Source organism: Thunnus albacares, chromosome 21 (assembly GCF_914725855.1).
Source record: "Thunnus albacares chromosome 21, fThuAlb1.1, whole genome shotgun sequence".
Lineage (NCBI taxonomy): Eukaryota > Metazoa > Chordata > Actinopteri > Scombriformes > Scombridae > Thunnus > Thunnus albacares.
This window is the reverse complement of record NC_058126.1, coordinates 11,246,812-11,263,374: the sequence shown is the minus strand read 5'-3', so window position 1 is coordinate 11,263,374 and position 16,563 is coordinate 11,246,812. Positions and strand designations below refer to the sequence as shown.

General features: G+C 41.1%; 1 protein-coding gene across 2 annotated transcripts in view; it reads right to left on the bottom strand.

Moving 5' to 3' along the window:
- Positions 1–719: 719 nt before the first annotated feature.
- Positions 720–16,563, bottom strand: part of lmbr1 (limb development membrane protein 1) — a 36,913-nt gene continuing 21,069 nt past the window's right edge. Inside the window, exons 10-17 of one of the 2 annotated variants that reach the window (XM_044340374.1) lie at positions 15,786–15,875; positions 14,646–14,722; positions 14,074–14,151; positions 8,916–8,989; positions 8,567–8,657; positions 7,866–7,932; positions 2,065–2,226; positions 720–1,496 (exon numbers count right to left, since the gene is read on the bottom strand). In XM_044340374.1, the coding sequence (XP_044196309.1) occupies positions 1,411–1,496; positions 2,065–2,226; positions 7,866–7,932; positions 8,567–8,657; positions 8,916–8,989; positions 14,074–14,151; positions 14,646–14,722; positions 15,786–15,875 (725 nt within the window). In that variant the 3' untranslated portion in view covers positions 720–1,410. Of the gene's footprint in view, positions 1,497–2,064; positions 2,227–2,864; positions 7,194–7,865; positions 7,933–8,566; positions 8,658–8,915; positions 8,990–14,073; positions 14,152–14,645; positions 14,723–15,785; positions 15,876–16,563 lie in introns of those variants that run through there. The other variant, XM_044340372.1, reaches the window with a different exon arrangement.

The window sequence follows — 16,563 nt, the reverse complement described above, 5'->3', positions numbered from 1 at the left end:
CTGAGTCACCAAGTCTTTCTATCGGCTGCAAAGTTGCACAATGTTCACTTCTGCATTCTGTATATGAAGACTTTTACAGGTTTGCATTAGATTGAGGTGTTATAAAAAAATATGTACAACAAAATACAGATTGCTTAGTGAGTCAGACCCTCAGCGGGCTCAGTGAAAGCCCAATATTTACATCCAAATAATGCAAAAAAAGGTATGAAACAAATATATGTACACGTAAATACAATATTTACAAAGAAAATTGACAAAATCTTCTGTGCCCTGTGAATTTAAAATATTTTTTGGGAGGGGGGGTGTGAACAAAATATGATAACATTTTCTTACCTTGTGCATAATAAAATTTCAGTAAAGACACCCACAGGATCAGCTCCAAATGCATTTCACTCATTGGAAATGAAATGGATATAACTTCCATTTACTTTAGTATCCCATTTGTAGAGTAGCTCAAGTCTAATCTAGAGCACCTAAAAAAAGTTCTTACCCTACTTCATATAAACTAATGACATCATCAATAAAGTTAAAGCGCACTTGAGTAAAGCCAAATAAAAAGACAATGACATGACGGCAGGAGTGCTATAATCTGAGGCCTATCAGTAAGAATGCCAATGCATAAATGTGAATCATATTGATGCTGTGCAGTTTATATGTACTTGGTGTGAATAAATGATGTCTTTCATGCTTCACAAAACACATATTGTTATTTTCACAGCTTAAAATCAAAATTGACACCTTTTATTATGCCTGAATCAGTCCACCTAACAATCAAAGACCAACGATTATAGACCATAAACTGCGAGTGCTCCACGTATCACTGACACCAATTACTGCAGACATACAATCATATGAATCGTACCTATGAATCGTAGGGTGTCTATTACCTATACTAAGTACTGAGGATAAGCAGGAGTAAAACCATTGCCTTTTAGTGGGATGTAAGACTTAAAAAAATGGGAAAAAGCCACTACAGAATTGTTTCACCTGCTTATACCCTCTTGCTTTTGTATAGTGCAGCAGTGAGGAGGTTGTACAAGAGTAACAGGAAGCGATTCTAGGGGAAGAGTGCCCCTGAAGCAAGAGATGGGTTAGTTTAAAGTCACAGTCACTGTTGAGGTCAACATCAAGGTCACTGCAGTGATGCCAGTCTATTTCACTCCTCAGTCTCATCCCTGGCTCTGTCCCAGCTTCCATCCGAGACGCAGAGGATGGAATGTCACGAAGCTAAATTGCTCTCAGCCTCCATTTGCAGCATCCGTCAGACACTGCCTGGGTTTATTAAGTTCCTTCCAATCCCTTTCACCTTTCAGCAGTCAGGCAGTACTGTCGAAATCTCCCTTTGGCTGTGCTAAGGTGTGTGTGTGTGTGTGTGTGTTGTGTGTGTTGTGTGTTGATCTATCGTCCCTTTCACAGAGTTTTCTGATGCCCGTTGGCCGAGAGCTTCCCAGATTCAGGGTCCGTGGGGCTGTTTGACAGTTGCAATTTATCCAGACCTGGGCAGGGGGAGATAAGGGAGAGAAATCTCATTAAAAAGCCTCAGACTTTCACTTAGACAGAGGTATTGATGTGCTTTTTTCCCCTCAGTGCCTCTGTCTGACATTTTCTAACCCTATCCCACCCTGTGTATCAAACATCCAGGGCCTGTCACCACAAGCCTTTGAGACTAGCCCCATCCTCTGTCACATGTCAGTCCCATAGCACATTGGATCTTGCTGCAATTTCTTCCATTTTGTCACTTCACTCCAGGTTGTGCTGTCTGAGAGAAATAAACACTATCTACCTCCAAAGCCACAGAGCAGGTTGGAGCTGTCAGTGTTTCAGACCAAATATTTGTGGATACAAAATTAGGATGGAATTGGGTAGTCAAAGTGTAATTATGAAATATATTCCATTATATTATACAGAAGACCCAGCTGTCAAAGGCAGTATTGTTTGTCAGACCCTGCAGGACACTGAGTAAAAGGAAATGAAAGACAATGTGCTATGTTGTAGCATACTAAAGCTGATGGTTATAAACCCTCTGCACACATGAATAATAGACAGATAAATAGATAAATTTACCTAAGGCCTTTAGGAGCTCTTCCCGAATTGCTGAGGTGAATTTTCTGACAAGACAGAGTGTTGTCACAACTGCAAACAGCAGGTTGTATGAAAGGACAATGTAGAAGTTTCCCAGCCAATTGAATCTCCCGAAATCTCCCAAGAGATCAAACCTGGTGATACCTGTGAAGAGCAGACAGACAAGTCAAATAACTCTGTTGGAAAGAAAGTTGACACTCATTGGAAAAAATGTAATTGTTGAAACAGGACTATGACAAACAACCCAATTCCTAGCTCAATTTGACCTTTGTTGAGTCCTAATGAAAAGGTGTGACAAAGTGTGTAAAAAGCAAATATATTTTCCGTCATAGTCAAAAAACAAAACAAATTATGTTCATTTTGCCTAGTTCGCCTTTAACTAGGTAAGTATTGTGTCCGACAGACAAGTTTGCATGTAAACTACCACTTCAAAAGTAAGTCTTAACAGAGTGACCTTAATGTAACTATTCTGTCTGTGGTTTCATTTAGCCAAAATACTGTAAAGTGGTAAAAAAGCCACTCCCAAGTCATGGAACCAGAGTCATCTGGGCCCACCAACTGAGTTAACCACTGAGCTAACCACATATCTGATTCAAACAATAAACAATACAAGTTTCCACAAAGCTGAGAGTTTTCACAATTTCTCACAGCTTTTGACCCCAATAATAAAGTAATTAATCTATTATCTAAAGCAGGTCCAGCTGCCAGATGCACCATGACCTGGATAACTGAGAATCTTCAGATGTTTTAGCCTTTACCTATAAATATCCCTGACAATGCTATCATGTCAAATTTCATTTAATTGAGACAGAGAAACATATCCAGTCAGGCGTCCACAAACAGCCACTGATCCATTGTACTGCATAGTTTCTGCTTATTTTCATTCCTTGGCGGAGTCGTACAGTAAGGACGGTTCGCTGTGGAATAGGAAAGGATGAGTGACTAAGTATAGCAGCAAAGGTGGTGTGCAGGTGGACTCCGTCTCTCTCCCAGGACCTTCAGACGGAGATAAAGGAGTAGTTTCTCTTGCAGGCTTCTCTTAGCTCCACACTGCTAGATGCGGCTAGACCAATTTCAAACCATCTGTCACAGCTTATCGCATACTGCCTGGAAAACCATCAACACCCCATTGTTTTCCTGCTTATCCATTTTGGCCCTCCACTCCACATGTTCCTACACTCTAGGATGGGCTAGCTGTGCCATCCAATAACAAAGTAATGCAAGGAGATAATTAAGCCTTCAATAACCCGATGTGTACAATTGTATTTAATGTCAATGGTGTTTATGTCTTTTTGGGACATTAATTTTGCCTGCAACATTGACCGAGGAAATTACTGCATCAATATCTTAAGGCTAAGTCATTTATATGCAAAAATCATATTCAGATGTGTCAGACTGAGTAAGCCCGAGTCTCCAGACATTCTTCTACTCCTGTAACATCTTCACAACCTTTGTCGTCAATTAGATCGGGCAATCGATTCAGTGTCCAGAGAGATGTATTTACAGCCGCAGTAAGCAGTTTGCAGGCATCAAGGACCTTTAACAAAATTGCTTGTGAAGAGACAGGGAGAGAGATGATGGAGACCCCAGTCGATACAGTTTGCCACTGTGGTCAGGCTAAATTCATTTCTAATGCCAAAGGTTTTGATCTTGGTTTGGTAATTTGAGAAAATCTAATTGGAGCTAAAAAGATGCTTGGCATTTGAAATGTCATGGGTAAAGTAGCAGATTTGGAAACAGCATGTGGCAGGCCATGCAACCAAGAGGCATATGTCTTGGTTTATCAGGGTTTGAGAGTTTTTTTCCCCCCTCTGTATGTGAGACAAACAAAGATGGTGTCGTGCCTGCTTAAGGGCCATTAACAGTTGGAAAAATCTCAACAGGAAAGCATGTGTTCCTGACCTAAAAACAAGGTTTAATTAAAGCTGCAAGCAGGGATGAACAGGCCCTTGCACCTCATGTGTGTCAGAGGGAGCAGCAGCCGTGGTATCACTAGAGGTTGGTTGACACAGCTCTGAATTTTCAGGATTATTGGACACTGTGTAAATGGGTAAAATATTATTTCCTGTGTGCAGTGGCGCTGGAGATGACATATTGGAAATTACGTATACATTTGATGAACTATGTGTCATTCAGGCTTCTCATCATTGTTCAAGGTATCGACTATTCCTTTACAATTTAGTGTCACATTAGTCTGAAGGTTATACCAACCAAATTTCAAATGAATCTAGGAAGAGATTGAAAAAGTTCAATTCAAAATGGCCGACTTCCGGTTGGGTGGAGCTAATGACAGCCAATGGAAAATAAGTCCGAAATGATGAGCGCAATTTGTGTATCAAATGGATGTATAAAGAGAATGAAATCTGAGAACATTCAGCAGCTACACTGCGGCGATTGGATGGTTTTACAGTACCACATCCAACCATCAGTGACTAGGAGGACTACATGCGAAAATGGCCTGATATCACCTATGAGGACATCTTTAATTACTATTAAATTATATTTTGTATTATTATTACTATTACATTAGTATTATCATTACATTTGAGGCAGCATTAATCTTCACAGGACCCAGAAGAGGCACTTCTGGTATTAGCTAGCTAGCTAATGGTAAATGAATAAACAATAATAAAGCAGATACACTTGTTCCCCGCGGTCATAACTCATAACTCATGAACTATGAAGTGTATCAAAACAATATTTGCACATTGTGTTCCTTGGAATGATGCCAATTTGACTGATATAGACCACGCCCATTTGCGCCTCGAATATTTTTCCACCATTTTGGATTTTTTGGTAAACATATTTTTGCCTCTGTTAGCACATATTTCATCTAATCTTCACCAAACTTGGTACATACCATATTTAGATGACCCCCAATAAAACTCATGAGTTCATTTTTGGGTATCACTTACGATTTGTCTGTAATTAATTACCAAAATTTTGAAGGCACGGTCTGAGGGCACTTAATGGGCCATAAGTCTTCAATGCTAAATTCGATTGCAATCAAATTTGGGAATGTTGTACATACAGCCACACTGCACAAATGTGTAACATTTGCTACACTTCTACCCGCAGGGGGCGCTACTGTAATATTAGCCAATAGCCCCACCTTATGGCTATTGGTGAAACACCACCATACTACTTATTAAGTGCCATATCTCTTAAATGTAATATTCCAGGGTAACAAAATTCAGCAAAGTTGTACAGATGGGGGTGCTGAACAAGTGTGTAGTTTCATCCATGCTTTGCAATTTGTTTCAGCTGTCAGCATTCACACACATTTTCTACAGGAAATGCATTTTCTAGTTCACATTTAAATGACTGACAATGAGGCAGCAACACGAACACGCCAGTTTTTACTATTTAGTTTACTAACGACTGATTAGAAAAAGTATTTTATGTAATTATTTTTGTGACATTAATAGCATCATGTTGTGAAATAACTTTATTAAGGTAAAAGTCCTGCATTCAAAACGTCTGTAACATTTAACATTTTTATCGGTTAAATGTAGACAAATGTCAGATTAAGTCTTCAAATGTTTCCTACTGTCAGAGGAAAGCCTCAGTTAACATCTTGTTAAATTTAACGAAGCTGAACTAACTGGTACACAGTTACTCCTTCTAAAAGATCATTTATGATTTCATATGACACATAAACAGACACTAACCCATTCGGCGAACATTTAACATAATTCAGTATTAATTTTAAAGTGAATGAATGTGATGTTTCCCAGATGATGCTTGTCTGCCTTAATGATGCAGTTTACACATTCTTATAACTGCTGATTTATTAAATTGGAGTTCTACTGAGTGAAACATGACGCTGAATTTAGCAGAAGACCTCAGTAATATATAAAAAGTCTGTTTTGTCAGATAATAAACATTATCAGTGTCTGATAACCATAAATGACGCACTTCCATTATTTATGGTTAGGTGTTCCGATTAGGCTACCTTAATATCTTAGTGTATTTAGACAGTTAGTGTATTTATTGTTAAACAATAATTATGTTTTATAGTGTGACAATGCTGTGGTTAAGGTCTGTTATATTTAACCACTTTGTTTTGGCAAGTAAAGGGTGATAAAGCTGACAACGCTAAACAAAGTAATCACACTTCTGCTCTAAAACAGAAGTAAGATTACAAAAAGACTCAATGCAGAAGCGCGTTAGTTCAGGCAAAGAATAAGGTGAATATCCTTGCAATGCTCAGGGGTTCTAATGTGTGTGCCAAGTTTCGCAAGATTTCAAGTAAACCAAAAGCTAAAAGTAATAAGGGGGCGCTATAGAGCTGACATGCCACGCCCAAGCCCAACTATGATATCAAATCAAAATATTTACTAGTTCAAACATGGGTGCAAAGTTTTGTGAGTTTCTGTGCATCCTAAAGGCCTCAATGTCTTCATAATATGAAAATTGACACACAAAATCCAAAATGGCTGACTTCCTGTTGGGCGAAAAAAAAAAATTTAAAATTCAAAAAAATGTATCATGTCCAGAATGATGACTGCAATTTCATGAACATCAAAGCAACTTTGTCCCAACATGGCCTGCATTTGGAGTCGCTATGGAGCCCACTGGCCACGCCCAAGCCCAATCACTACTGAACTTTGCAATTTTCACCAGTTCTGATGCCAATTTTCATGCGTTTTCGAGCATCTCAAGCCCCTAAAAAATACAATGGCATAGGAGAATAATAACAATAATCTCTACAAAAACAATAGGTTCCTCGCACTTTTGTACTCGTGCCCTAACAACACTGAATGGAAAAGTGGTCTCAGACTTTGGACCCTACTGTATATATGACTGAAAATAAGAAAAAGCATAATAGGTCCCCTTTGAGTTTACAGTTACATTCAGACTAATTTGACACAGTTTCTGTTTAAACACCATTAGTTTATTCCACAAGTTTAAAATCAAACTCCATGGTACCCAAAATGCATATTCTATGTAATAAAGCAGGAACAGCCGTTCCATTGGAAGTCCCCAAACAGTCATTGTGGAGTATGTATTTGGTGCATGTTTGACATCATCAAAACCGACAGGATTTAGCAGATTTTTTGTGTTGCAGCACAGATCCCTTTTCTCTTGTACAGTGCATCCTTCCAACACTGACACACACAAAAACACCTCACATCAACACACAAAACCCTTTCTTGTCTCGTAACATCTCACTTCGTCACACTGAACTCTCCACGTCTTTTTTTTTTCTTTTGCTGGGAGGCCTTTTCTCTTTAACTCTGTCATGCATTTATTCCTTTTCATCTATTCAGCGTCACAAAGCAGAACCTGTTGATATTTTGTAAAGCTCCCAATGAGTCACTGTATGCTCGCTCAGTCCCATTCTCCCACTCTGTTGGTCTCTCTCTCTCTCTCTCTTACTCACACACACACACACACACTCACACACAGAGTAGTGCTATTTGAACAGCTGTGCTCTGCATTCTGCATGTTTATTAGTGCCATTGTGATGGTGCTACTCCTGTCATTTTTACCCCTTCTCCCTGCACTCTTTTCTAGCATCACTAAGGGAAACTATAGAAGAATTCAACTTGCTAACCTTAATGGTCTGGTGTTGGTGGCAGCAGTGAGAATTGTTATGGAGCAGGGGCATTTTATGCTTCCTAGTCGTTTGTGTTTAGGCCATTATGACCATTCTAAAAATCTAATCCAAAATCTAATTTAATCCTTACACACAGGCTGGGTGTGAATTATGAAGTTAGCATGCCCATAGTCTTATACCTCTAATACAGACAAACACATGCATACAAAACTGTACTCACCTAGCGTTCTAGACATCACTGGCAGGGCTGAACTCAAAACCAAGATGGATACACAGCAACCAATGATCTACAAAGAGAAAAGATCAGTTAATAATCAAAGTTAAAATTTCCAATCAATCAAGTACTAGTGGTTAAGAGAAAAAACTATGAGAATTTGGAGGCAAAAAAGATTCAGCAGTGATGTGCCCATACATATACACAAAGCACTTGATGTTAAATTGGTTCCACATATTGTACAGTTGGTACCTCTGAAGTTGCTCATTACCAGGTTCTTTCTATTGTCCTTTCAAGTCCTTTCACTGGAGCGTCATGGCTAGTTAACAAGCCTCACCACTCCCAAACTCATTACCAAGTGAATAGGTGCCACTATGGGCCAAACAGAGCACACATCCTCCACCCCCCCTCCCCCCAAAAAAACCCACTCTCCCTCTGATGTACAAGAAAGGAGCTTGCACTTTGCCAGTGTTTGCGCAACCCACAAACAAATATTGGACAGATCAACTAAAGCTATTGAGGGGCCCTGAGGAAAACATTAGTGAGCAGTAGGAGTTTGGAGTAGAGAGGAAGGCGGGAGAGAGAAGGGGAAAAATGAGGAAATAGATGAAACACAGGGGGTCCCAAACACAACAGTACCTTTGGTGCATTCTCAGCACCCTTGCCCCCACTTCACCCCACCCCCTGTCCTTCCATTCCATCTTTACCGTTGTCATGGTTGTGTCATCCTTCCTGGGAGTGAGTCCCTCAAAGACACGCAGGCTGTAGAAGCCAACGACAGAAGACACCAACAAGTAGCTGTTCAGCAAATCAGTCAAGGACCAAAAACACTTCTCTGCTGGTAGCAAAGCAGCTTCATTGAGTCGTCTTTTTAAGTGTCCTGAGTCTGCACCTTTTCAGCTATGATAAAAGGTGATGAAACAGCAGAACATGTCTTCCGGAAGGTGTCTGGCTGAACTATGTCCTGGGTAAACAAAGCTGGCTTCACAATGTTGCTCTTGGCCATGGAGCATGCGACTCCGGCCATAAACAAAGGGGGGGTCACTGAAAGGATACAACATGAGGATGATCTCCAGAACTGCCTGAGCCACGCCAAATGTGGACAGAGAGGTGTTCCCAATGCCTCGGTCCTGGTGGATAGATACACAGACAGAAAACTGGGTTATTCAATGTCATCACACACCAATCTTATATAAACACATCACAAATAAAAAAAGAAAATGGGAAATGACTGCACTGCAGGCAGTTGCACACACATGCAATTACAGAAATCCTGCAAAGTAAGTCTGCGGTGCATGAAGAATTTCCCCACTTGAGAAAGACAGAATCAAATTGGCTAAGTAATGAATGGAACAAGATGAAAGAGACTCTCTTCAAATCACTGTCGATCATACAATATGTGAACAGGTGTTCAAACAAAAACGGCACATTGCTTACGGTAAGAAGAGTGTACAAGCTGAAAGCGCGCTAAAAACATAAAAACAACAAAACAAATACTTCAGCAAACACACTAGGCGTACACCCCCCCTTCTCCCCCAACCGTTAGTCCTCAGGGGTTTGAGGGGGCGGGGGCGGGCAGGAAAAAGACATACATCTACATAGGCTGCACATACCAAGCATCTGTGTTGTCAAATGATAAATATTTGCTTTTGTCAGACTTGGCACAAGGGCTGATCCTCAAAAGGATCAATGTATTGTATGGGGCACCCACAGTACCATACATTATGTCCACAAGTAAGAAGTGACCATAGACTGCTCACTTTCAAGTTATGCTTGTCTAAATTATACTTGACAAGTTATTTGCTGCACATTTAGATCTAGTGGATAATTAAATGCTCATATGTACATGATTACCAATCCTTATACAGAACAGTGTCTTCATTACTCCTATAATATACAGCATATTACACTATTCTATATTGCTGTATCATGTGTACATAGCTAAAGCCATGCAATGCAAATACAGCACCTTGCCATACCAAAGTATGACATCAATGTACAGTGCATATATACAGTATTTACTTTTCTTGCAATACCAATATACAATTACACAGTATATATTTAGAGTATGGTCCTAGTTTTAGTTGATTATTTGTTTTGTTTTTTTAAATTGTATTTTATGTCTTTCTTACCTATCTAGAATGTCCTTATGTTGATTTGTTTTGTAAAAGAGCCTGAAGAAAAAAGGAAAGCCTGGCAGGTTGTTTCATGCCTTTTTATGCAACTGTCATCCCTGGGAGCTTACTGCAGAGCCATGGTGCAGTGCTCTTTCTCTTACACAGGGAATTAGCAGACAGCATCTGATGTCATTTATTAATGGAGGGAGGGCGGGCGGGCATGCATTAAGGTTGTGTGTGTGTGTGTGTGTGTGTGCGCGCATACACGCATATGCAAGTGTGCACACGCTCAGGACAGCTAGCGTTCACAGTGCGCCTCCTTTCAACTCTTACCCCCAACTCCCATCACCACTCGAGGGGAGGAGGTGGAGGTGGTGGGTACCTACAAGTTCCTGTGAGTACACATGAACGATAAACTGGACTGGACTGACAACACTGAGGCCCTCTACAGGAAGGGACAGAGTAAGCTGTTCTTCCTGAGGAGGCTCAGGTCCTTCAACGTGTGCAATAGGCTGCTGCAGATGTTTTACCAGTCTGCAGTAGCCAGCGTCCTCTTCTTTGCCATAGTATGTCGGGGGGGATGCCAAACGAACTGAACATGCTAGTGAGGAAGGCTAGCTCCTTAGTTGGAGCTGAACTGGACAACCTGGAGGTGGTTGCGGAGGGGAGGACGAGGAGGAAGCTGGACACTATCCTGGAGAACCCCTCCCATCCCCTCTATTATGAGCTAGCGAAGATGAGGAGCACGTTCAGCCACAGACTAATCCTTCCTCAACACACCACAAAGCGCCTTGACCAGTCCTTTGTGCCAGTAGCCATCAGGCTCCACAGCCAAGGCTTGACCTCCATATGAGAACTTTAAAACCTGCACTGTCTGTTACTTACTTTTGACTTTTACCTACTGAAACCTGCATAGACTTTGGCATACTTGCACATGGACTCATATATTAATTCATTCATATTCCTATATGTACATTTATATTGATTGATAGATTGAGATTGATAGACTCAAACTATTTATTAATAGACTGTACATATGTTCATTAATTCAGAGATTCTGAGCAGATATCTAGCCAGCAGCTCAGTGTTTTACTTTCCTCTTTTCTTATTATCTTGGTTTGGCTCTGGACTCTTACCTGTACCTCTCCTGTGTTTCATTCTCATTGCTGTTGCTGCTATGATGCCTGAATTTCCCTCTGGGGATTAATAAAGGTTTATCTTATCTTACTTCTTTTCATTCCAGTAGCAGGAAGGGTAATGGAGTCTGTGTTTGTGTGTGTCAAAGAGAGAGGGGGGGGGGGGGGGGGGGGGGTCAGCAGGGGGGAGACTGGTAGATTCGTCTGTGCTGCCTGCAGCGGCAGAGTCAGCAGACATATTGCGTATGTTACTTGGGAGATTAACACCTTGCAGTACCTGTGCACTGGCAAGGTTGTCAGCCTCTCACACATGCAGAACTATTCCTCACGTCCTCCTGACTATCTGACCTTAGGTGTGTCCCATAAGTAAGGGACGGCTTATTTAAAACTTTATTTCAACACACAAAAACAAGGTATATATTTACTAATCAAGAGAGTTACACTTGTGAGCATTTGCACCTACACTGAAAGCTTTACCTTAAAGTGACACCAGTTTACTCAGTTTTGTGACAAAATTAACAACAAACCCAAAAAGTGAGGATGTGATTACTAAAGCCAAGATCATCCCACTGACATCAGTGCACATGTGTCAGTCCACCACAGTACAGACACTGATTATCATTTAGTCTGTTTGTGGAGATACATTAAAAAACTGTTCCCATCAAATACTTGTCCTGTGCAAAATTATTATTATTACTTTATCTGACAGCTTCTTTAGTCCTTGGTCAATAATAAAATCATAATTAATTTAGGATTGGTAGTTTAAAAATGCCTATGTCTATTCATTTATAACTTTCTTCCAATATTTGTGATTCAGAAATGGGAGAGATTCCAAAGGCACATTTGGACATACTGTTTGCTCAGACACCACCCATATTGTGGCTGTATCTTCAGTCATTTAAGTAATTAAAGCTATGAGCTGTGCTATCTATTCTTTTGGCCATAGCAGTTTCTTGTATTTAATTCTACTTTATCTTGCCATAAAAATGTCAACATCATTTTATCTAATTTCTTAACTGTAGAGCTAGGGACATTTATTGGCAAAGAGTGCGACAACAGTAGTCCCAGGGGTGCATTCATTCTCAATGTGAGACCATCTTGTCAAATTGCTCCTTATTTCAGTAATCAGTTTTCCATAATTAGATTTAAGTAATAGCGAAGTGACAGGTTTAATGACAGTGCAAGTTTTAATTCCTCACCCCCGACAAAATTCAACATTTTCATCTAGTTCTGCTGGTTGTCAAGCTACAGGCATAATTTCCATACATTTTGATATTCATTGACATTGTTTGTCATGGTCACTTTAGCATAAATGCCGTAGGGAGAAGATGCAAACGCACAAGGAACAAAAGGTCATCATGCATATGCAGAGAGGTCATAGCTAAGATGTGCATGTGAGGGAAATCTGTAGGAGCTGTTTTGCAAGTTGTTGTTTAGAGAAGGGAAACTTTAGAGAGGTGAAAACTGCGGTCCGCTCGAATCTAATTGTCCATTTTACAAAATACAGTGTCAAGTGTGGTGGCTACCAAAGAGAAGGGTCTGCAGTAACAATTTTATTGGTCCTGCTTAGTGCTTGTTTATCAAGCTGTAAAGCAATATCTTCTTTGACAGAGGCAGAGTTCCATTTTCCTCTTCTTTCTTCAGCTCCATCCACCTGCTTCTCCTCCCTGCTCTTCCTCATCATCCGTCTCCACCTCCATCCTTTGCTCTGTAAAGCTGAGCGGGGCACTGCTCAGTATGCTAAGGACTGCGGAGGGATGCTTAGTTGGAAGGGAAGACAAACATTGACAGGGCAATTCCATTGTGCTCCTCCACAACAATCAGCACATCGGGGCCTCATTTGACTTTCCCACAGTCTGAGTCTCTTTGCTCTTTGCGGCACTGCCTCGTCCAACTCTCAAGCAAGCCACTCTCTCTGCTTCTTTATATCATTTTCTCTCCTCTGTCCTTATCTCCTTTCCAGACAGTGTACAGGTAACTGCAGGGGAATTTCTGTGCTAGAGGGGTAGGGAGTTTGAGAGCTTGAGGATAGGGTTAACGGGGTGGATAGATGGATATCATGTCAGTATCGATTGTTTTGGGGGATGAGACCCCCCCCCCCCCCCCCCCCCCCACACACACACACCCACTCCGCCCCTTTATTCCTCGTAGTGCTGTGAGATCAGAGGTGTGGCATTCATCCAGCTCAACAAACGCGTAAACCATTTAGTGGGGCCACACTGTCAGGGAGGACAGCTTCAAGCTGCATGACAAGTGTAATTTGGGGGATTTTCTGCGACGCGTCCTGCCAAAGAAAACATCTCTGCTCAATAAAATAATTGGAATGTCGAGGGCAGCTCTGTCAGTTGCCCGCAAGACGCGAAATGAAATGAGGGAGAAATAGGATACATTATGTTGCCCCCTCTCAGACAAGAATGCAACCACAAACGTATGCATACACACACACACACACACAAACACACACACAAGCAAGCACACGCACGCACGCACCTCTTGTCACTGCAGATGACATGAGATAAGGAGAGCTTAAAACACATTGCATGTTAGGCGGAGATGAGAATCTCTGAGAGCCATTCCACACTTGGTTAGTCTGCCTCACAGTAAGAGCCCTTCACCTGGCCCTGTCTGCCTTTGCAGAGGGGAGGAAAAGCAGCTTATTCACCCACTGTGGACTTGAGACGTGTAGCTAGCTCATTGAATCTGCACACTGCTGTGAAATGACTTTCAATGAGCTTCCAAAACAAAACTGGGAGCACAAGGTTGGGGCCTGATTAACATCTGGTCAGGCCTTTTCTTCTAACATGCACCTGAGCATATCCGGAATTTGATTTATGTCTCCGCCAGGAACATGGCAGGTCTGATAGGCAAGCTGTTTTGCAGTTTACATTCTGGGCGTGTGTCGGTGTGCGTGTGTGTGAGTGTGGGGGGTAAAAATGTACTTCAGTTAGACAGAAGGCTTACTGTGGATCCCTTGGGCATGGCAGTCTCATCCACTAGAAGGTAGAGGATATTCAGTGCCACCATAATAACTGAAATTGTCTGCAGACAGAGAGGAAGATAAAGATTTGTTTACACATGGTATAATTATAAAAAAGATTCATTAAATCCTCAAAGTATGGGGCATCATGATAAAACTGAATTGCTGGGTCCTTGCTTATCCTTGAGGATAGTAATGCATAATAACTATCTTGTGATTGTAAATTTTAAGCTTCTCAAGACCTGAACAATGTGGGGTTGTTTGATGCACGTGCCATAGTGCTCACATGGCCTTTCTGCCTTATCTAACAATATCAGACGGCATAAACAGTATTCCCACACTATAATCTGTTGAAAATCACCATTGTTGCAGGTGGCTATTCAGGATTTTCTTAAACAGCTATTAAACAAAAGTAGTTTCCCCACCCAGACTCTGGGAAAACCTTAAGAGGATGGGGTTTGAGGTACAGGTTGTTAGTCCCAATGGCCACCAGCCAGGCTGTACACGCCATGAGTAAACAGTTTGGGCTTAATGATAGGTCAGTCTCTGCACTCACCGTTCCTGCGAGTAGGATCAGCATCACCATGGGATACAACAAGTTCTTTTCCCAACCTGATGCTTTCTTTCTTCTCTCTGTGAGGAAATGAGACGGAGATTAAATCAAAGTATGAGGTTATTTGTTTCATGGAATATAAGTGTAACAAACTAATGAGGTAAACTCCTCCATCTTACACACCACTTTCCACCACTGGTTAATTAATATGTTCATCAAAGATAACTACTGAAACCTCAAGCCCTCTGGCTTTGTTTAAAGTGTTTGTACAACTTGGTTTGGTAAAACATATCGTGAGTGTGTGTGTGTACCTAACACAATCTCCCCTCTCATCGCAACCACCCCCCCCTCCAGGTAATATAAAATTCATAACCTTTAGAAATGATGCTCTTCCTCTTTAATTAGCCACACTCATCATTGCCTTAATTAGTGGAAACAATAATAAATCCTGGATAAAAAGAAATGCAACAAAATTAATTCTGTGATTTATATTTTGGTCAGAGTGTGTGTGTGCATGTGGCGGGCAACTAATGTGCCTCGTTCTTCGAAGCAAGATGAGACATTTGAAGTTTATATCTTCCATCTCTTCCCTCTTATTTCAACAGCAGTCATGTTTGTACACTGACTGCCTGTACTCCACATGCACTATGTCTTGTGTTATGGACATCTACAGTCCTCTTACAATGTGTATCTGACTGCCCTCTAGTCCTTGCCATATTGACTTTCTTTCTATATTTCCAACCTTGTTAGTCCTCCTTATTCTCAAAGTGCACCCACCCTGCCTGCCCGAGAGGTTTGCCAAGTGCACTTTATATGCACCATCCTTCTAAATTAATGACATCACTAAAAGGCTTGCTACAATATAAAGTTTGCATCTTGTCCAATATCCTAAGTGCCTTTGTGCTCTCCTCCCCCACCCTGCTCCCCAAAAGGCTCAGGCCTCATTTATAATATCCTAAAATGGATGGAAAATTATCAGGCAGTTCTGGTCCAAGTCCAAATTAAGAAATTAAGGCAGACGGCAGAGAAAGCGACTGCCTGTCAGCAATATGTAAAACGCAAACTTCTTGGCATATATTTCCATGGAAATTCAAGGTCTTAAGACAAAATATATCAGCCCTGTCACATAATACAAATACTTACCCAATTTATTTCTCTGATTTCTGATGTTGTCCAATTCTTTGTTAAGCTGGTGAGCAAAGCTTCCACGAGTATACACATGTGAGGATGATCCTGCGGAAATAAAAACATGGAAATGAGTAAAATTTGTTGCATGGTCAGGTGTTGTCTTAACAGGTAACATCCAAAAGAACTTTTTTGTCTGATATGTCTCTGTAAGACATTTCTCTTACATTAAATGCATCATACATCAATTTGATGTATCTTTATTAAGCAACCCCATCAAAACAAGTAATCCTGCTCAGAGCATAACAATGTGATCTCAAACAAGTGAAAATAATCTCTTATGTCAGGAGCTGTCTAGCACATGCCACAACTGGTTGAGTGGGCTGGAGAAGACAGCAAGGGATTCTCCAGGAAAACCACAAGGCCGGCTCATTTAAGGCTAATTTATCTATTTTACTCTGTTTTCCTTCCAGCTTGACGCACTAGCATAGAGGCCCCTTGGAGCCAAAGTGGAAGAGTATCCATTTGCATCCCCTGGGGTGATTGGCAGATCAAGACCAATTAGTTCAGTGTTACACCGTTACTAGCGTGCAATAAAAATACCATCTTTCATCTTTGTTACAGGAGTGAAGGACCAATCACTTTGATCAAACCTTTTTCTTCCCTCTGTTATTATGACACGCCCTGTCTGGATGGGTTTAAGTAGGCAAAAGAGGGAGATAGACAGAGAGAGAGAGAGCTAGCAGTCTTGTCTGTGCCCTCGCAGATACAGTACCTGTCCCAGGATCTAAGCCGG